The sequence below is a fragment of the Hylaeus volcanicus genome, chromosome 1, assembly GCF_026283585.1.
Source record: "Hylaeus volcanicus isolate JK05 chromosome 1, UHH_iyHylVolc1.0_haploid, whole genome shotgun sequence".
Classification (NCBI taxonomy): domain Eukaryota; kingdom Metazoa; phylum Arthropoda; class Insecta; order Hymenoptera; family Colletidae; genus Hylaeus; species Hylaeus volcanicus.
The window spans coordinates 18,649,609-18,671,509 of NC_071976.1; the positions used below are offsets into that span (position 1 = coordinate 18,649,609).

Consider the following 21,901-nt stretch of genomic DNA (forward strand, 5'->3'; position numbering starts at 1 on the left):
CGTTTTAATGGAACTATTCACACTTAACAGACACCGACTTGAACGTTCCGTCAACGGGACTAGTGTGAATAGTTCCATTAAAACGCGTATTTTAAAGTTTTGTCGTGTCGGTGCTGGTACGTGTCGTTGCCGAAACGTGTCGTATAGTCTGAATCGACCTTTATCGTTCTAGAAAAACTGTCGCACTCGTAAGGAGCACCTCCGTGTAGAAATGATACGCGAAACGCAACGTTACGTTACGCAAAAATCAATCCCTTGCGAATCGACCTGAATGTACTGGGTGTTTTCTTTATCTTGAATATTTAGATAAAATATGTATCTACTTTATTTTTAAGATACGAACAAAATTCGAGGAAAAGATTGTTGGTTTCGACGGTGGCTATCGTCAAATAGTTTACCTATTGTTTTGTGTGTTAACTTTAGAGATCAGATATCAGTGTAATTCGTTCCAGTGGTATTAATAAACAGGAACTAAAATAATTACGCATCATTTTGTTTGAAAATGAAAAAAGATATTGTATACATAACGACTGATGGAGCAACGGTTATGAAAAAAAGTTGGAAAGTTGATTGGTGCAAATCAGCAATTGTGCTATGCTCATGGAATTCAATTATGAATAATAGATGTATTATACCAAAAAAAATAAAGAACAGAAGAACCCAAATACTGTGGACATAGAAACTTCGGATTACGATTTTGAAGAGAGTGAGAGTGAGAGTGATAGTGACAATGAAGATAATGACAATGTAATTGTAGAAGAAAATATTGCTAATGAGGATGAAATATTAACTCATCAAGAATTGCTCCCTATAATAAAAATAAAGTTCGAAAACCTGTTAAGATATTTAAACGTTTCCCCTACAAAAAATGCCTTATTACAAAAATATATACTAACTGAAAATAAAACAGAACATATGGTAATATTAGATTCTATAATACGTTGGAACAGTTTACTCCTAATGATGGAACCATTTTTGAAAATGAAATATCCAATCCAAAAAGCAATCATCGACTTAAACCTGCAAATTAATTTTTCCGATAGTGAATTCGACTTAATATCCAGAACTGTATCAGCTCTACTTCCGATAAAATTGGTCGTGGAGGCATTATGTCATAGAAATTTTAATTTATTAACAGGTAACGTAACAATAAATTTCATGTTGCAGTCACTGAAAGAACAGCACACATCACTATCTATAGCATTGAAAAATCGCAGAGAAGAAAGGCATACCGAAATAGAAAATGTCTTACGGTATTTACATAATTATAATGATTTTAAAAATGGAAATAGAAAAGAAGAAAAGAGACTAACCAATTCTTTGATCAAGTTTATAGTAAATTTTGTTAAAATTTTCTATCCACAAACCTATCCACATTCAGAAGAATTCGGTACAGTTACCGAAGATGATGATGACACTAATGTCGATAGTGAAAAGGAATTGTTTCTTGAATAAAAATTAGAATTAACGATAACTAAAAACATTTCAACAAACCAAAATACAATACAGAAATCAGTTATATCCAAAACCATCCGACGAGAAATCGATTTATTTGAAGATGAGGGATTTAGAGGTAAATACTTGGAAAAAGTATATCGCACATTGCTAACAGCATCACCATCTAGCGTAGATGCTGAAAGAGCGTTTTCGACAGCTGGTCATTTTTGCACAAAATTACGTTCCAGGTTTAATGACAGTACAATTGGTGCATTATGTTTTTTAAGATCACATTTCAAAAATTTGTAATAGTACCACAGACTGAATAGTGATATTTACACTTTTTTGTGATTTAAATACATAAGATGTTCCTTGTTCCTTTACTTTTTTTGTGATTCTTTGTATACTGTTATCATTTATAAGTTACAAATGATTTTTTGTGATATTTACTCCCTCTAATAAAACTGACAAATAAAACAAAGAAACACCTGTGCAGGGCCGAGTTCAAACAAAAATTTTGCACCAGCCTTGCACCTGTGTTTTCTTTCTTTTCCTAAAATTCCTACTACCGACATTAAAACCGGTATTCCGGTATTACGATCTAAACAATACCGAATACCGGTATTGAACTTTTGGTCCGATATTGCAATTCTTAACCCGTAACACTTATTGTAAAACTATTGAACCGATTGGAAAACAATGTTAGAAGCAATTGTTGGAAATTCGATTACCTTTAATATGGCATCTTGCGTGACACAATCAGATGTTTCTAACTCGAAATATGGACTAAAATGTGAAGGTATCTCAGACAAAAATCGAAACAATATTCAAAAATTGATATGAAAAAAAACGATCTATATAAAAAATGTTTGCGATTTTCGAGCTTAGCAGCCCAAAATACATGAGAAAAAAATTGTGGCATTGAATGTACATTTTGGGTGTAAATTAGTGTTATCTATTACAATAAGTGCCCCCAAAAATTACGGTGAGAGACTTGTTAATAATTGAATGACTTTCGAATGAAGTTTGAAGTATATTGGTAAATTGACAGATTTGATTGTTTTAGTGATCAAAATAAATGCAAAGTCAAAGAAGATTGTCTTGTTGTACAAAGAAGATGTACGATATATTTCCTTTAACGTGAGCCCCTACAATATCTATATCTCTTTAACGATACGAAAAATAGACAAAAGAAAAGAAACTTCCTCTTGAAAAGGCAAATATTTTCCAAAATATGTAAATTTCAAGTATATATGATTTCAAGATCATCTAAATTTGTTTACACATAATCACATAATTTCATTATTGGAACAAATTTAAATGCACATGATATATTGACCTACAAACAACCTAGGAAAGCAAAAATCACACTTATGTATATAAGAGAAAAAGGACTGTACAAAATCTATTGGTTTGATTCAAATATGTACCTATTTACATAGTCTCATTAGATATTCCAGATATAAATATTATGTAACATTTATAATCACTTGTTTTCAAGAGAACAAAATTCTTAAAATAAAAAGGACATCTTACCGAGTATTAATACGTTAAATATCTAAATTTTAAATAAAAGTTATTATGTTTTCCGTGATTTCCTAATTCTCAATATAATAGGAAAATTATTATGTTTGCACAAGCAATCCCCATCTATATTTCATTCGTATATTTATAATGCCTACGAGTATAGTTTTTGTTTACATATAATCTACTCTAATGACGGAGTAGATACACGACTTGTTTGTTTTATTAAAATTGATTTCTAAACAAAATGATATCAACTTTCATTTCAAGTTTGTTAGACATTTTATATCTACTGTGGATAGACATTCTTTTATCAATCGTCACGTTATCGTTGTCACGTAACGTTCAAAATGTACAAAAAAAGCAATAAATCAAGGACGAAGAACTCGCTTTCGCGATATTATTTTATCTTGATAATTATAAATTTGTTTGTACAACAATTAAGAAAACCAAAACAGCATTGGGGGCTTTTATTTGTTGTTCGTGAACAAAAGTATTTGCTTCCTTCTTTGCACTTGACTGGAATGGTCGTCATACACAAAGGAAACCGGAAATTCTTAGTCGCTAGAGTCATGCGATTTATCGGAGATAATGATGTTTTTCACGAAAAGAATATCGATTGCACAGCGCCTACATCGCTGCCGATACGGGCTACCTTGTTCTCGAAAAATATATCTTTACATTCATTCGTGAAAACGTTTATCGCTTTGCGTCATTCTCAAAATGTTCTATTGGTGTCGATACTCGAACTAAAAGTATTAGGTTGTCCCAAAAGTTTCTTTCGCTTTATTAATAAGTAATACATGCACAATATTTGATGTTTTATGTTACATTATTGAATTGTGCACGATTCATTTGGCTCCATTACTGTTACAACATGAATATCTATGAAATTAGATTGTCTATTTATATAAACACGACCACATAAAATAATTGAGTGCAACTCGCGAAAGAAACTTTCGGGACAACCTAATATTTGTTATTATTCACGTCCCATTCGGATACCATTAGAATACCATTAAAATATTGAACAATTTGAATCTCGTTTGATTATTGAACTATCTGAATGCTATTTGAAATATTTGAATGCTATTCGAGTATTAAATTACTCAAATCCCTTTCGAATATTCAAACATTCGAATACCAATAGAATACATACTCAACTGTTTCAATCTTATTTGAATATTGAATTCTTCAAATACTATTCGAATACCATTTCAATTACATTCGAAAATTGAACTAATTTACTTTAGAAATAAATTTTGTTATAATACCAAATGGCAATAATTAGCCAATAATCATGCTAACCCTTTCAAATACAATCACTTATAATCACTTCAGTAACACTGTATTTTATAAACGATTTAACTTAAAATATCTGCTTGGAATTATATAGAGAAATGTAAGGATTAAAAAATGGATATAGTGAAAATGTAAGTAAAATTAAATATTTGTACAACAAGTATAAATAGAATTTAAAATATCAATATAAGAAATAGTTTAGAAGAATACAGTGGGTGTAGAATGTATTCCTACACCGATCAATTTCCCAAAAAATTTGGAGGAAATTGTAATTTTTTACCTTCTTCTTTTATAATCAATGATATTTTACATATTCTCGGAAATCTCTAAGATAGATATAGTCCAAACAACATTTACTAGTTAATATAATTTGTGAAATTAACAACAAAATGCGAAAAGTGGGTAAAAGTATAGAAGCAATAACTATTTGTACGATTCTTATGACGAACCATTTACAGTAGAGCTTATAACATGAACACATTAGTTTATTGCTCCGTACGAATTAGAAAACATCGAATTTCTAGGAAAGTACTTTTAAAAATGAAGAAGTATTAAAAAGATTTAAAAATTAAAGAAGATACCACTTCAAATAACTAATAATTTAGTTAATTTAACGCTTAAAAGAGTTGCAATAATGATAAAATCAAAAGGAAATCCCACGCAGGAAGTATTATATACTTATAAATTGATGTAAATTTCTTTTTTTTTTAAATGAAATTTTCAAAATTAAACAGTTCGAATACTTATTGCTTCAATATTTCTATCGATTAATTGTTTTTTTCTTGTTAATTTCGCAACTTACGTAAATAGCTATTTTTTTTGTACTCTATCTATTCTAGAGAATATGTAGAATGTCATTGTTTATAAAACATAAGTTAATAAATTACAATTTTACACAGTTTTTTGGGAAATTGATCGGTGTACGAATACTTTTTACACCCACCGTATAGTTTACGCCAATCGATTAAAAGTTCCGTTGGAATAAACCTATACATACTCCCATAACTATAAAATGTTTTGGAATAGTCCCAGCCCTAGTGGAATACGCGCCAGTAACGACTCAATCACCGTTCGTCGCGCTACGTTTCAAACTTATGCATGTATGCCCGGTCCTTTGACGCGCGACTTTAAATATTTACGCTCCGCCAGGAATGTACATATAAATTCAAAGTGTATTCTGACTGTGAACATTATTCGAGGACCATAGTCGGAAACTGTCAGCACGTCTAGAAAGAAAACTAAAAAAGAAAAGTAAAGCCAACCTCGAGAACCTGCGCGAACCGTGCGTTATTGAAACAAGATAAAGCTGCGTACTAAACGAGCAGACGTGGAGTCAGCTGGTTAAAAACAGCTGTGTGTCCCGTCATCGACGAAACGAGGAATTAAATATCCCTCGTCGTCGCCAAATACCCGTTGTTCTTCGTCGACCTATCAACCAATCGTACCAGTTATAAACAACCGATTCCGTCGTACATGACTCGCATAAATGAGCTACGTTAATCAGTGACGCATTATACCTCAATGGGACATAAAACACTATACATATTTCGTAAAAAAACAGATGGGGGATAAACATTTCTAAATTCGATGTCATTTTATCGAGATACTAAACAAGCAAACAAAAAAATCGTATAACGCACAAAAAATATTAAACAGTTTAGAAATAATATACATGTTTGTAAACATAACCTAACAAACACTTTTATTACTTCAATCGATCTGAGAAACTGAGTGTTGGGTCATTATTAGACCGCGGAAGTTTATGCGAATGCATATTTTTATAGGAAATCGATAAAAGATTGGGACCTAGACAGAAATTTGTTTTGAAATTGGAGTACTATAAAAATACATTTTTTATTTTGCATATTTTCCATATATTGCACATTTTGTATATATGTTTGCATAATACGAAAACTGGTAACTATAGGTTTTTCACGTTAAGTGAATCAATAAAATCCTGGTGAAAAAAATGTAAAAGAACTTTAGAAAAGAATGTAGCATTTTCTACAGTATCGAAAACTTTCTAATATTTTAAATAATGAGGCCGTTCAAGGGCCAATAAGTGTGCCGGAACAATGTTGTTCTAAATTTAAATACGCATCGATTACTTCGTCTGACATAGAGCGATCGTTCTCCGCGTATAAATTAATTTTTACAGGCACATACCACCGACTAACACCATTAAATTTGGAAAAATGCTCGTAATTTATTGTCACACGAATCATAATATACCAGAATAATTGTGAAAAGTATTTTGTATATGTGTACATAGTGAATATTCTGTAACATACTAATATATTACTTATTATACTACATTTTATTCCAATTTTTCGTGCATATTTTGCATATGCATGTTACATATTTATCGTGCATAAACTTCCGCAGTCTAGTCATTATAATCTATTTTATTTGTTATATCAATCTCATAGCATTTTCATAAATTATTTAATATTCCTTGTCTTATTCATTAAAATTTGTTTATGTTAATTGACAAGGAGAGTTCGGCAACTCGGAAATTCAGAAAAATTTGAAACTGCAGAAATGTAGTTAAAAAGTCATGATAATAACGTTACTAATTCTTATTTCGGAAATGAAACAGTTGTTAGAGTGAACACTTTATCCCTCACAGAAACTGTCACTTTTTCATATTATCACGAATACCTTTAAAACTGTAAACGATAGAAAAAAAGTTTAACCTCTTGAGGGACGAATTTTAAATAGAATTTCTTCTGCTTTAATTAAACACACACAAACCAAAGCAATTTTAATCTGTAAATCGATTTTGTCATACAAATATGATATCTCACTTTAATATTGTATATTTTTTTCATTCTAAAAGGTATTGTGGCCGTAAATAATGTTAACTTTGACAGAAAAGCAAACGTACGCATATGTGTCAATTTCCCTAAAGAGGTTAACTCAAATTTGTACGGGTCTTTGATATCTTACAATATGGTAGAGTTCTCCAAAAAAATTTGTTTTCAAAATTTCTAGTTCACCGTATTGTAGGATCTAAAAAATGAAAAAATTTCTAAGTAGAGTTTTCTCGAGACCTTTTATGATTTCGAAAACATTCACAATTTCTTTAAGGAGATGTATTCATTCCTAGAATCCTTTTACTGACGAAAAATAATAATTCTGTTTTTAGCATCACTTGAACTACACTCCCGTAAAAATTTCAAATTTGTCCAAGTCTTCGAGAAATTTTAAAGACACTTATTCTTCGTGTATCGTACGCGAATGACGACGAGTTTCGAATCAATTAGTTTCGGGAATGCCCATTATATGATCAGGGCCCTACATGTCTTGTTCGGTTGTAGGGTAATACGCCACTGGTACGTAAAATCTTGTTGCGTTCGCAACCATGTGCAGACCTCTCTTGCACTCGATTGCAAGCACGTGCGATAGAGCGAAAGATAAAGAAAGAGCGAGAACGAGCGTTGGAGTGGGAGGGGTGGTAAAGCGAAGGGTGGGGGACTCTGGCGATGTCAAGGAAAGGAGCGGAGGAGGGAGAAGGGAGGAGGGAGGGGAAACAGAGAAAAAAAAGAAGACGAGAGACACAAATAGCGAGTAGGAGAAATAAAAGTGAATTTCAAGGATACAATTTAAGAACGTCCGTGTCCATACGTCGTTTTCCAGCGCTGGGGGACGACATATTTATCGTCTATTAAACGCCAGCAGAGCCCTTCGCAGCAAGTCCTTGAATCAGCTGAGAGTTCCGTTCGTCGTTTCAGGGAAGGGCCTCTGGCTCCTATGGATTTGTTTACCACCGTCGAATACACGGGGAACTTTTTAAGTCTTTCACCACTGTTGGTACAATACACTGTTTTCCCGTAGGTGAGCAGTTGTTCGGCACTCGAGAATGTAAAAAAAAAAACAAAGACACACGCGCGCGCGACGCTCGGCTAGTCAGTCGTTTGGGATCTTCGACGCTCGGCCACCGAAGGAAAACGACACACGAGAGACGAATTCCGTAACGTCAGCGTCTAACGATGTTTTCTACGGATGAACGAGCCCACGATCCCTCGACACCAGCAATACACGAACGGTCTTCCTCTTTGTCCGTACGGACCAGGCCAAAAATCTTCGGTGCTAGAGGATCATTTCGTCGTCAACAACGACGAACCCGTCCCAGAGACTCGTAACCCGTCGACACCGTTTCTCGCGCACACTAGAAAACAATCCTTTCCCCTGGAGCCTCCTCTCCGCCTCCGCCACTTCGAAACGCCTGTTCTCTCTCGTGCACCCACGACCTGTCAACTCACGGACTTCACCACATCTGATTCCGTTTCTGCACTGCTCTCTTCCTCGCTGCTGCTGCCTCTGTCTTACGCCGTGCCAGCAGATGCGCGCGCACGTTATAGAAATCCCTGCTACTCTCTGTGATATCACCACTAATTCTTTCCTTCTACCGATATCACTAGAATATATTTTTTTCATTCCAAGATATCACTAGACTCTTCTTTGTTTTTTGTTCAACAACCAATTCAAATGATCAGTAAACACACATGGATACTTGAAAATAGAATAGACGTTTGAATTTGGAAAGACGTATATATATATATATATATACGTGTTTACTAGCAGTGGCGTAACCAGCAATTTTGAGGCCCGTATGTTAGCATTTGTAGAGGACCCTTTCAGAGGGAAGTTAATACGTTATTTTGAATTATTTGAAAAGAAGAACAGACGAAATTTGTAAGACGATGTTTTTGTGGAGACAAAATGTACTTTGTACATATGTGTTCACGTCAAAGGGACATAGTATATATATAAATGTAATTTTTTTGTTTCTCACTATAAATTTTTAAGCATATGAAATACTAATCCACAACGTTTCATCTCTAATAGTAAAATTTCATTATTATTTAATATATTATCTCTAAATAATTACGATTGATATTAGATTTTCATTGTCATTGTTCTTTGTTGAAATCTATTATGTGTTTATCCATTTATGTTAAAATTTGAAATATTGCCTCCAAAAAAAACTTGAACACAGCCCAAAACAACGATCAATAAATTTATGTTGACATATTGTTTTTACAATCATTTACGAGTTTATACTTTTCCTTGTCACGTCAACTTAAATTTGCAAAATTATATTTATTAAAATAAATGAAATTCTTGCACAAAATATCTCTGATTATTTACGAAATTTCTCCAAATTCACTATTTAGTATTGAACTTATGTTTACGTAAAGACGGTTATATTGAACAAAAATCTGTGTATGTATATAAATTAGCTGGTATGTACGTTGCTTTCTATTTGTTACAAAGTCGACCCCCTTCGAATTTGCTAGATACGACACTAGAAACTAGTTTACATTTCATTGCTCAAGGCTTCAACTACGCGAACAAATTAAGCTTGTTTTCATTACGCGAAAATAATTGCGCAAAATGTTAAATCAACGTTACATTTCGTAAGTCGAAAAATTTCTTGCCGCGCAATATGCAGATATGTGTTACAAATAATTTAAGTAATGTTCATCCAAGTGTTAAAAATTTATAACTCGTAACTTTAATAACATGCGAATGAAAAATAAATAAAAACTGGTTATACAAACTTGGAAGCGATTTCGTTAATATTGCGATTCACTCGACAAAATTACTAGTTTTTGGTAACACTGAAATAATACGTATATATGATGTGCGTTATGAATTGAAATTGAAATTACGTACGTTATTAAGTTAATAGATCCGATAATGAAATACGAATACTAAGTAAAATCACAGTAAATAATAAGTAAATACCTTTTTGAAACGACATATGTTGTACATGTATGTAGTCCAATAACTTGTACCTTGAGAAACTTGACATTCGGAGTTAACCCCTCAAAACATGTTAAGATAAGTTATGATGAACATCGAGCACTTATTTGGCTATGAAAAAGAATTTTGTTACAAAGCAGTTATTCTTGTGAGAAACTACAAAGACGTTCTGAAGAAAATTGAAATATTCGGCGTGTCGGATATCATACGATTTTATGTTTTACGTTGACGTTCAATAACGTTGAAACAAAAAACGTAACTATAACGACACATACATATATGGCCATTACATGTGATTAGATATACAGGCCTGTGACAGTCGATACATACGCAATACTTAATAACATAACAAAGTTATTCTAACAAATTGATTTATTTAAAAAATGTATAAAAGTCGTGAGTATAAAATTTCGTTCAATACACACGGAAAAATGATCAAATTGAATACCATAATGAAATTCAATAATACAACTACACATGAAAATATTAATTTTTTTTGCAGTGTTAATACATTTCGTTTTTGTTATCTCACATTTATAAAATTATTAAGAAAATATGATAAATAATTATATAATACGAAACGTTCTTCGCGATTAATATTCAGTCATACAATTCTTTAAAAGCATTAACAGGCATAGAAAATGCTAATCCTGCTGTTTCAAATATAAGTACTCTATGTAAGTAGCTAATGTGCACTAAATTGATTCCATTAGAATGATAGACTTATTGCACCTTTTTTTTTTCTTCGGTTCTACTTTGTAGCATGCATGTCCTAAAATCTAAGAATTGTGTTAATAATTCATCAGAATTGGTAAACATTTTTATGAAATGTATATATTAAAAATGCGTTGAGGAATTTAATACTGCCAAATGTACGTTAATATTTGTCAAGTGATAGTAACACAAAATGAATGAAGGTATTTGATTTCCGTGATCAATATTACATGGGTACAATTAAATGCACGTTTATAAATGTTAATTAGAGGTAAATGCCCAATATTGATATGTAGTATAAAACGACGAAATAGATTACTTATTCTTAAAGAAAATAGATTTTGTGAGATTGCTTATTAATTAGTACTGTAAGTATGGCAATGATATTATGATTGTTCACTGGTTGCAGTACATATATAGAAAAATCTCACTACAATAATATAGGTTAAATTTAAAATGGAATGTTCCATCAAATAAATATACTACATGTTATTCTACCACATCGTGTATGATAATAAAAGTACTGAAAAATCTAGGGATAGATAAAGTGACTGTTTCATTCATTTCATCTTTAAAATACTTAACAGCTAGTTAAATATTTAAATAAAAAAAATCGCTAATTAGAGACTAACATGTATTACAAAGTGAATAAAGCTTAAAAAATATTTTTTATAAATAATTGATTTTGGCATAAAAGGATTACTTATTCGAGTATTATCAGTCATCGAGTATCCTATAAATATCGAAAAACCTCAATTAAACCATATTTATAGTTTGACGTATTCAACGTTTAAGTACAAAAGTGTTGACTGGTCGATTGCCATTCTTCTACTATTTTTAAAATATATATACTATTTACTCTACTGCTGCTTTTCGTGCAAATGCTGTCAAAGACAACATCTCGTTGGGATCAGTTGATAAACGCGAAAATTCAATTTCTTCGCTAATACTATTTTCTGCAAAATGGTAAAAATTAAATTACAAACCTAAATATACATAAAACAAATAAAAAAAATTGATATATTTACCAGATGGTTCGATAGGCCATTGTTTATGCGAAGGTGCATACAAGCATAATAATGCTATGATATAAATATTCCACATTCCATACACACCAGTGAAAAATGCTGATGTCATTTCTAAGTGTAATTCTTCATCCCATTTCCACTGACCTTCTGCAACCTATGTCGAATATATATTTAAATAAATTAATCGATGAAATTAACTTATCTTAAACCAAACTTAAAAGAATCAAATTTTAATTTGTAAAAAATATTCTAACATGAGTACCTGGCCAAGAATGAATCCAATAACGGTTAAAGATGCGCATAAAAGCGTAGCTATCATCAAAAATTTAAATCGATATATCACACCTTCATAATGCAAACGTCGTGCCGAACTCATGCTGGGTAATACTGCCCTTTTTGCACTAATATTCATGAATACTTTCCATATCATGTAGGACAAAAATATTAAATATACACCAGCAGACACTCCAGCTAAAATTATAAATGACAACTGTTTCTTTTAAGTCAAGGAATTTAAATTTTCATGATAAAAGTAATATTTTCTTTTCTGAAAGGATACGGCAAATTTAGTACCAAGATCAGTAACCCAAATTGAATAGAACGGGTTTCTTAATTGCACACCGCGTTCGCACATGTCAAACACAAATAATGATAGACATCCGATACCTACTGCAGACAGATGTCGCCAGTAGCATTTTAAAGAGTTCCTTTGTTCACCTTCCTAAATAACAAATGTGTTATAGAAATTGTAGTTTAACGATACTTTACTATAAACGTCTAAAAGGTTATGTAGGTCACCTTGGGAGCGGGAACGCAAAACGTATTATATTATTACTAACTTTTTCAATGATAGCTGTTTTATATTATCTTTTAAGTTTTAAATTAACATTTTACAAACAAAAGTTTCAATTGTTTTGTCCTATAGATGGTGTAACCCTTCATAAAATCATAACAAAACAAACTCACCTGTATCTGTTTGAGTAAGGGATAACATGTAAGAAAAATATATATAATTAGTATGTTAAATTATAAATTTGTTATCAAATTATTACTTTCATACATATCTAATATACTTACCATAAGATGTTCTCCAGCAAATACAAGCCAGAAAGACAAAAGAATGGCATAAAACACTCCTTGTCGAATATCACCCAATAGAAGCATGAATGGCATATCATAGGCAAGTGTTAAATACTCCAAAGGCACTGAAAAGTACAAAATTATAGTTAGGCATGAATAGTTGGTGAATGCATAACACAAATGGAAAATACGCAACATACTATTTAAAAATGTTAGAGCTATGCCCAGTGCCAAAAGCAAATATTCCAAAAGAGCCGGTGATCTTGAAAGCATGTGTACTCGCCGCCAGTACCAAGTGAGGACACATATGACAATTGGGAAATAAATAGTTTTCAAACTCACCCACACCTTTGTAAATCCGCCATTCTGATTGATAGCCTGAATTGTAAATAAGATGCAATGTTACTGTAGCTTAGGTGTAGATAGTCCAAACAATCATGTTTTATTTATTTAATAAACAATTCTCCTTACTAAATTTATATATAGATCTTTTTCATCTTTCATCCACTTTTATACTTTTCTATATTTATAATTGACATTTTTGTACTGAAGCAGAACACAAATTCAAGGTTGAAACGTTCATTAAGTAAATAAATAAATTTAAATGTAATATTAATGTGATATTTTTCAATATTGTATATGTATAAATATTATTTTTTAAATGTAATATATATTTACTGTCAGCCATAAATCAGTTATATGTCCCAAACCCTGATTAATGTTTTTATCTGTATCAGCAGGAAGACGAATATTTAAAAGATAATAATCATGATATAGGGATCCCAATTCAAACAATGGCACTACGCTGCAGTTATAATTATACTGCTCCATTGCCTGTAAGATGTACATGTTAATAATAATTACATATATTTATCAATACGTAAACCAATCTTATAAATGACATATTTACATCATCAATACTGCACTCCAACATTCTTTCTACTACAGAGGCAGCATACAATTTCCAAGCATCATCTGGATCTCCTTTGTTTCTATAACCAAGTCTTGCATCCAATGTTATTTTTGTCCTAGGAGCTGTCAAAAACAACATTTGGAATTCATGGTCAATTTAATTACAAAAAATTATAATTTACATATAAAAATAACCAATAAATTACCAATTTCTATCTGACTATGATAAACAATCTCCACTTGCAAAACACCAATTAAATTTTGCTGCCACCTAGAATAATCTAGTTGCATGTTGCTACGAGGAACAGGCATCTACAATATATAAAAAGACAGTTAAATTTACAATTATTTTGTTTGCTTTCGAACGTATAAATCCCTGCAATGAACATACTTGAAATGTATAAACAACTTGATATGCCTGATGATGACTGTCAAAATTGAAACGGTTCATGTCAACCACATTACAAGACCCTTTTCCCCTTGAATAAAACCATTTTCCACTCCCAGGTTCAGATCCATTTACACGAATATCTTTGCAAGGTGTACCCAGTATATTTTGACTACTAGCAGGTGTTGGAGCTGATCAAAAAAATATATAAACTGTTAACTATCTATAAAACGTATTTAGGTTAATGAATTCTGATTGTCACAATTATTGATGAATAAAAACATCAAGTTCGTAAACCTTACCTTTTTTATAAATCGTAAACAAATTTTAAAAATTTTTTCTAGCGAATTTAAAAATAAAATAAACACGAAAATTACTATTTATCTATACAAAATCTTACGTCTTTGTGTAAGTTTATAAAATGTTTAATCATAAAACTCATGCATCATGTTTTCAAAATTCTTATCATTTCTTGACTTACCAATCAGCCCGCCTATTAGAAAACAAACTATTTGGGCGATGATCAGTAGCATTACAAGTACCGAGAGCTTCCTACCGCTTAAATTTTCTATAATAGTTCCCTGCATTTTATTTTTTTAATAGGAGTTACGCACTAGAATTGTTTATCAAATACGATGGCACCGAAAAAGACACACAACACGGACGCGTTTGTCCGAAGTGGTCCGAAGAGAGTATGTGAAGAGCAGTTTAACGTGCTTTTCTTGTAGCTTCGGTTTTCAAAATGGAAGCTGCGTCATAACAATGTTTACAAAAAACTCGTGAAATTCGTCAAAAAAATTTGGCAAACCACCGTTCAATACTGTCAACGACAGTTCGTATATGAATATAACATTGAAATATTTTCGCAATATAAGTCCTCGTTTATAACATTTTGAATACGCCGGCAGTTTTTCGATAATATCAAATATACTAAAACTTGGATTCATGCCACATAAGGAGAAAATCACCACATTTAGCTACCCCTCGGCACCGTTTCGGACGTTACCTACTAGTAAGTGTACTACTAGTAACTACCTACTAGTAACTAGTAGTGACTGTATACAAGTAGTTGAAATAAACAAAATTTATGTAACAAAAATAAATGAAAATAGAAAAAAAAATACTAGAGTAATCTTTAATAAAATGTTTGAAAATAAATATAAACAAAAATAATTATAAGTGAGGGTAATATTTCGTATAATAGTCATTTATTAAAATATAGGTGTAGTAACATAATTGATAATAGAAGACAGGAAAGCCATCTGAAAATGTTTTATTATGATTACATGTGGCAAGCGAGGCTTTTGTTTCCAATTCCTCAAATTTAAAATTCATCTCCGCAACATTTTTACGTACATACATACATACTGTCAGTACAATAAAAAGTGCTCTTTTTAGTATTCTGCACTTCATTTACTACTAGAAATGGTTTATTGTTACAAGAAATATCACCTTGACATCTTTCGGAAGGTCGGTCAGAATCCTCGGGCGATTTGTTGTCTAGTAAATCTATGCTATTCAAGTATAACATATTGAAGAATATCTGGCTTGAATGCTATAGAATGTTTTAAAAGTCAGTGATAAGTGAATAACAAATTATTTACATTGGAAAACATTAAATTTATTTTTTCAACAATGAATCAATGTATACCATGGTTTCATAAAAAAATTAACAAAACATGTTGCACATTAAAAACATCCTTTTTTTTTGCACAATATTTAAACGTTTGATAATCCTTCAAGCTGAAATCGCTAAGTTACCCATTGTAAATGAACTATATTATATATTTTCTCATGCCATACTTTGTGTTAGATATCAACGATACTGTACAGCTCATGCCAGACTCTTCAATTTTATATATCCTTACACTATTGATAAAGGTAAATAATATATCATAGAACAATATGGATACAATGTACAGCTGAATTAAATAGTTATACTACATAATCGAGTATCACTAAACGTTACTAATGTTAATTGTGCATTTTTCTTATTTGTGTTCATGGGTAACTGAATTTTATTGTTGATTCCAAGGGGCTAAGTTCCAAAAAAACATTGAGAGACATGTATCACACTAAATCTTGTGACATTTTTGATATGTTTTATGTTTCTAAATATCATAAAAGTTCTTTGTAAGCATGTAATGACAACCTGATCGACAGTAACAGTAGTAACAGTTATAGAAGTAGCACTAACAATGATACTACGAGTAATAATAACAGCAAGTAGTAGTGCAGCAGTAGTAGTGGAGGTAGTTATAATAGCGTTAATAATGATAATAATAGTTTTAATAGTATAGTAAGAGTTGTAGCTTAGTGATGAGTCAAAGATCAATAGTAATCAGTGAAATAGTATTAGTAATGATGACTGCAGTACAATTATAATTATAATTTATTTGTTAGACGTTTAAACACAATTATAAGACAAAACAAGCTATAGATCTAATTTGAGTGATATACAAAAATTCATTATAATAAAGTATATAAAAAAACATAATACATTAAAAAGTAATTAAATAACTCATAGTAATGTTTACCGTTATTCTTACGATGCAATATAATAGGTACATAATAACTAAAAGAGATTCTTGTTCTTGTTTGTGCAGAAGTAAAAGCATTTTTTGTATCTATATCGATATATAAAATTCTTTTGTACATGCAGAAATATACAAATTATAAAAACAATATATAAAACAATATTAAAAAAGTATCTTTATGTACAATACGAATAAAAGTATGGCACGAAAGACGTTTGTGAAAAATAATATCAAATATTGTCATTAATTTAACATAGAATAAATACCTTAGAAAAACGCAATCTACCCTTATCGTTTGAAGATAATGTCCTTAGTTTATTTTTTTCAAGAATTTTTTACTATGTATGTTTTTTTTGGAACCTTTCCCTTTGTATTAATCTACACCGTCCATTTGTATACTTCACTTATATCGTAAATACAAAACTCCCAAGAAGAACATTCTTAGGTTTGCAGTGTGTTTGTAATTTCTCGATGTACAGTTACCAAATCTTGTATGTATCCAGCTAATCTTGCATTTAACGTATCCAAATTTTGTTTTTGGACTTTATTTGCACTTAATGCAAGTTCTAATTGTTCATGGACAACCCTTAACATTTCATGAAGTTCCGCATTTTCTTTCTGTAGCGCCTAAAAAATAAAAGTACAAATTTAATAAGTATTTAAACACAAGTGGTTGTTATTTTATTCTATACTCGAAACATTTTATATTCCTAGACTATTAGTTTTCGTTATTAATATATAAATCTTATTCAATTTCATTTATTTGATAAACAACTATATGTCAAAATGAAATTGCATAACATGTACATACTACAAAATCTTTATTTTTTGTAGCCATAGTGAGAGCTTTGATTTCTTCATTTCGTGTTCTAAGTTCACTTTCTAATGCTTCAACTCTCAACCTTAATGCTTCACTATTGCCTTCTGCAATTTTTCCAGCTTCTAAGTCCGCATATTTAACTTTAACTCTAGCATTTTCTTCTTTATACAATTGTAATTGCCTTTTCCATTCATCAACATTAGCTGTAGATTCCTGTAATGCACTTGTTAATCTTGCATTGTTTGTTTTCAAAGTAGTTAATTCGACCTACAATCAAATTTAAATTTTAACAATTCATAAGAAAAAAAAAATCATTAATGACATTGATTATTGATATATAAAGAGTATTATATATTTACACTTGTATATATCATACATGTATTTTGATATGTATGAAACCATACCTCCCATTTCTTAGCATTTGCAGAACTTTGTGCCAATGCAAGTTTCAGCCTATCATTCTCATATTTAAGCTGCATCTCAGCCGATTGTCCACTTTGTGTAGAGCTAAGTTGCGATTGTTTTCCTTGATGTTGTGGACTCTCTGTACTCTGCTGAGAAACACTCTGTGATCTTGAATGGACTGCATTTTTCAATTCGTCATCCATTTTATTCTGACAACTACCAGGTAAGGGACTGCTGCTTACCAAAGATACATTGTTTTGAGTAGAAATCATGTTGGCATTTGGGTTTGGGTTATTCGATGTGGATACATTGGAATTTATCATTGATGAGTTTGGTGGATCTATAAGATCTTGTTCTGATGATGGCATACCCGATCGCGATATAATCGGGCTAACGTTTGCACTAGTAGCGGGAGTAACAGACGAGCTGTTCGATTGTAATTTAGCACTAGCTAATTTAGTTGCTTCCTTCACTTCATGAAACTTCTCAATAAACTGCCAAATGAATGATATTGTCTCTGAGATTGTGGTATACACATGGCTGTGCATTAACTAAAGACGTATTTCACAAACCTTTCCTAATTCTTCTTCAGACGAAAAGCCAAGACCATATACGGTATTGGCTCTAACATCTGACCACTGGCCAAATTTTTGCGATGTTTTCGTGAAGGTCATGTTTGGAGTAATAGTACTATTTATTACTGCCTGAAAATAAATAAATGTAAATAACTTTCAAATGTAACACGAATATATTTTATTTAAAGATTTCACATTTTCAATCACCTTTGTTCCTTCAACAGAAATTATTCTATATAGACTTCTTGTTGAATCATAAAAAAATGACACAGATACTGCTGCTGTAGATGCAGATACCCAAGACCTTTTTGTCTTGGGATCGATATGAAACACGTGCGCTTTGCACGTGAAAATAGGTTGTTTACTGTAATTTATTAAAAGCAAGGTAGGTATTTAAATATATCTATTTAATTAATGCATGCAGTATCTACTTATGTCTCATACTCAAAACACAAATTATATTTATGACTTTAATAACGAAGGATTTTAGTAATGAATATTCTAAGGTTTATTTTTTTGCACAGCTTTATTCTATATATTCTACACAAACATAACAAACTTAAGTTCTTTAAAAAAGAAAACTCAAATGTACATATTCTTACATGCCTTATAATTAATAGAATCAAGATGTAATATTATTACAGTTTAATTTGAAATGGTATTGATTTGGAGGAAATCAAAGGAAATAAATTTAAATGAATAGTTGTCTTTTATATTTATCATGAAAAATAAGTGTAACTCTAGTTGAAATTTTCTAAATTTACTATACGTGCAGTACTTGTACAATTTATATACGCTATTTAAAAGTAACACAAATCTTTAACAATCAATAAATTCTTGATTTTAAATGAAAAATAGCTATAATAGAAATGCAATATATTTATTCTTCTACTAAAATGTGAAACCACTTATGCAGCCTATCTGAAAATAAATAATATACCAGTTAACAATGATCTAAAGATAGATGAACATCATTGTTATACTATATTAAAATCAATAAAGTTATGTTCAAATATTTTTAAATAACACAATAATGATGACACTGAAAGGAGAAAGTTTTTAAAAAGTTGAAACTGACGAATATTTTTACAATTTTCAGAAGAAATTGTTTATAATACAAATCTAAAAATATATCGAATGATGCACGAGTAAACAACTAAAATAAACGCATCTCACGCGGTACCGATTTATCCCACTTTCGCTGTTCTATTGTGTGGTTATATATAGATAAAAGAAAAGAAAAACATTCTGCTCCAGACTCTTCTGTCGTACGCACCCACCTAAACGCGTATCTGCGATGATGTAGGAAATAAGATCATAAATAGACAGGAAAGGATAGTACAGATAGTTAGCCGTCGCAATGAAATTGACCTATTTTATATGAATTGACGGTATTCGATAATAGAAAAATTAAGGATAATTTATAGTATTCGTATGCGAAGTAGAAAGTGTGCCTCGTGTGTACATATATTACACACCCTTAAAAGGCGGTGCAGAGTATCACCACGTTCACTTACCCCATTGTTTCTTTGCCGGATGCCATACAAGTAAATGTTAATTTCACAGGCTCATAGAAAATTCAACTTAACGTGAATATGTGATAATTATCTACGTATAAAGATTCTCGATATTATTTGAAGATTTATAAAAATCTGTCCGACGAAAAATTAAAGTACACCAGTTGACAGCCGCCATCGGCCAAAACTATATAGCGAACAGCAACGATCACGCAATAACATGAACTAGCCGAGTTTCCACTATATACCTGGATTTAATCGATTTTCCACGAAAGTTGCTGTCTATTGCTAACCTCATAGCTGTCTTTCGAAAAAATCACTAGATAAGTAGGCGCATTGTAAGGCGCATACTTATGTATCGTTCCCTTGTTATTGCCGTTTAAAATGTTGGCAATACTACTTAGCATACGATCGGCTGCTACAAGCAGAAGTAATTAGCATTCAAAAACCCAAAGTGGACTTTGGAACACTTTGAAAGCTTACTTTAAAATTATTTTGCTCTAAAACTTTATGAAACCAGCATAGAAGTTAGTCACTAGCTGTTAGTGTTTCAGTAATTCAGTAACTTCATGCTGCGTTACACTGTGTTAGTCGTGATCACGTTTAGTTAGTTATCATAGTAATAAGTGAATTTGACGATCGTCAAATATGTAGAGATCATTGAGCTCTATCCTAACTGGAGTGTGAACTGCGAGAGAGAAGCCGGTCCGGGAGAGATGCAAGATGAGTGGTTCCGGTGGTACTATCCTATAGCAAATTTATGTGTGGAAGGAGAACAGACTCCTCTTTGTTTGAATTTCGCGGAACTAGGAATATATTTACAGATTAATTATGTACAGATTTGAACTTTATTTCCTTTTTATTTATATATAAAACGATAGAAACATTAATAATAATGACATAATAATGAAATAGTATACATAATTTATATACCATAATTTAGATCATACAAATATATACAATTTGGTATAGAGCTAAATTTTATTATTTGTCACAATTCAATTTATATTGTATTTATCCAATTTTATGCGAAAAAGAATCTGAAAGTAACTCACTCGACAATGGTCAGCGATGCTCGGGTAGGTTATGTTACAGCGTACGTTTGTTCCCCCTCTACAAATAAATTTGCTATAGGATAATACCGGAACCACCCATTTTGCATTTCTCTCGAACCTCCGTCGCCTCTACTTCTTCCTACAGTTGTTCACACTCTAGTTAGGATAGAGCTCAATCAGAGATGGGCAAAACCCTAGGCTTCGAATAAACCTGAAGTTTGCCGATGTGTTTGTCTCGTTTCTTTCTTTGGAAAATGTTCGGAAAAGAGGAAACGAGACAAACATGTCGGCAAACTTCAGATTTATTCGAAGCCTAGGGTTTTGTCCATCACTGCTCCTTATACAGTCTTCATGGAAAGAAGCCAGTGTTGAGTGAAGCTTCTGGACAGAGATGGGCAAAACCCTAGGCTTCGAATAAATCTGAAGTTTGCTGATATGTCTATCTCCTTTCCTCTTTTGAAAATTTTCCAAAGAAGGAAACGAGACAAACATATCGGCAAACTTCAGATTTATTCGAAGCCTAGGGTTTTGCCCATCTCTGCTTCTGGATCACTGGTGTATGATTATTTTATAGTAGTAGTAACTCCATCTAGCGTTACATCCTCGTGACCACTAGAAACGGATAATGAAGGAGAAATGGTAGCCGGGGCTGGTGACTTTCTCCTATCCCGGCACGAATTATTGTCCCCACGAATGAATATACGACCATTCTTCATTCCATATTGAATCATCTCGTTGGTTTTAATTTCTTCACCAATAGCTGAGCAATGAGTACAAGAGGGGCGGTGTGAGGTAGCGCCGTAATCTCTATCCTTGTTTCATATCTCATTTTACC

General features: G+C 31.7%; 3 protein-coding genes and 1 long non-coding RNA gene across 6 annotated transcripts in view; 1 reads left to right on the top strand and 3 right to left on the bottom strand.

The window, feature by feature from the left end:
- LOC128881145 (ubiquitin-conjugating enzyme E2 H) overlaps positions 1–8,616 on the bottom strand; it is a 123,461-nt gene extending 114,845 nt beyond the window's left edge. The window contains exon 1 of one of the 2 annotated variants that reach the window (XM_054131921.1): positions 7,891–8,616. In XM_054131921.1, coding sequence (XP_053987896.1) covers positions 7,891–7,918 — 28 coding nt within the window. In that variant the 5' untranslated portion in view covers positions 7,919–8,616. Of the gene's footprint in view, positions 1–7,865 lie in introns of both variants that reach the window. The other variant, XM_054131911.1, reaches the window with a different exon arrangement.
- Positions 8,617–10,034: 1,418 nt separating this feature from the next.
- Positions 10,035–15,273, bottom strand: LOC128881154 (protein wntless). Its single transcript, XM_054131935.1, has 12 exons — positions 14,639–15,273; positions 14,161–14,348; positions 13,976–14,081; positions 13,768–13,892; positions 13,536–13,691; positions 13,058–13,235; positions 12,855–12,982; positions 12,744–12,749; positions 12,337–12,498; positions 12,040–12,267; positions 11,778–11,931; positions 10,035–11,705 (listed from the first exon to the last, which is right to left on the bottom strand). The coding sequence occupies exons 1-12, from the start codon at positions 14,742–14,744 to the stop codon at positions 11,605–11,607; spliced, it is 1,638 nt and encodes a 545-aa protein (XP_053987910.1). The 5' UTR covers positions 14,745–15,273; the 3' UTR covers positions 10,035–11,604.
- LOC128881163 (uncharacterized) lies at positions 12,355–13,013 on the top strand. Its single transcript, XR_008458006.1, has 3 exons — positions 12,355–12,597; positions 12,703–12,771; positions 12,872–13,013. It is a non-coding gene; the product is annotated as an uncharacterized LOC128881163 (long non-coding RNA).
- Positions 15,274–15,414: 141 nt separating the features above from the next.
- Positions 15,415–20,239, bottom strand: LOC128881134 (homer protein homolog 1). Of its 2 annotated transcripts, XM_054131899.1 has the most exons (7): positions 20,012–20,239; positions 18,702–18,858; positions 18,492–18,623; positions 18,162–18,413; positions 17,919–18,065; positions 17,506–17,781; positions 15,415–17,321 (listed from the first exon to the last, which is right to left on the bottom strand). In XM_054131899.1, exons 1-7 carry the CDS (start codon positions 20,035–20,037, stop codon positions 17,136–17,138), a joined length of 1,176 nt encoding a protein of 391 aa, XP_053987874.1. In that variant the 5' UTR covers positions 20,038–20,239; the 3' UTR covers positions 15,415–17,135. The 2 variants fall into 2 exon arrangements, with proteins under 2 accessions (XP_053987874.1, XP_053987864.1); XM_054131889.1 differs by having other exon boundaries at positions 17,919–18,413; positions 20,012–20,238.
- Between the last annotated feature and the right edge of the window lie 1,662 nt (positions 20,240–21,901).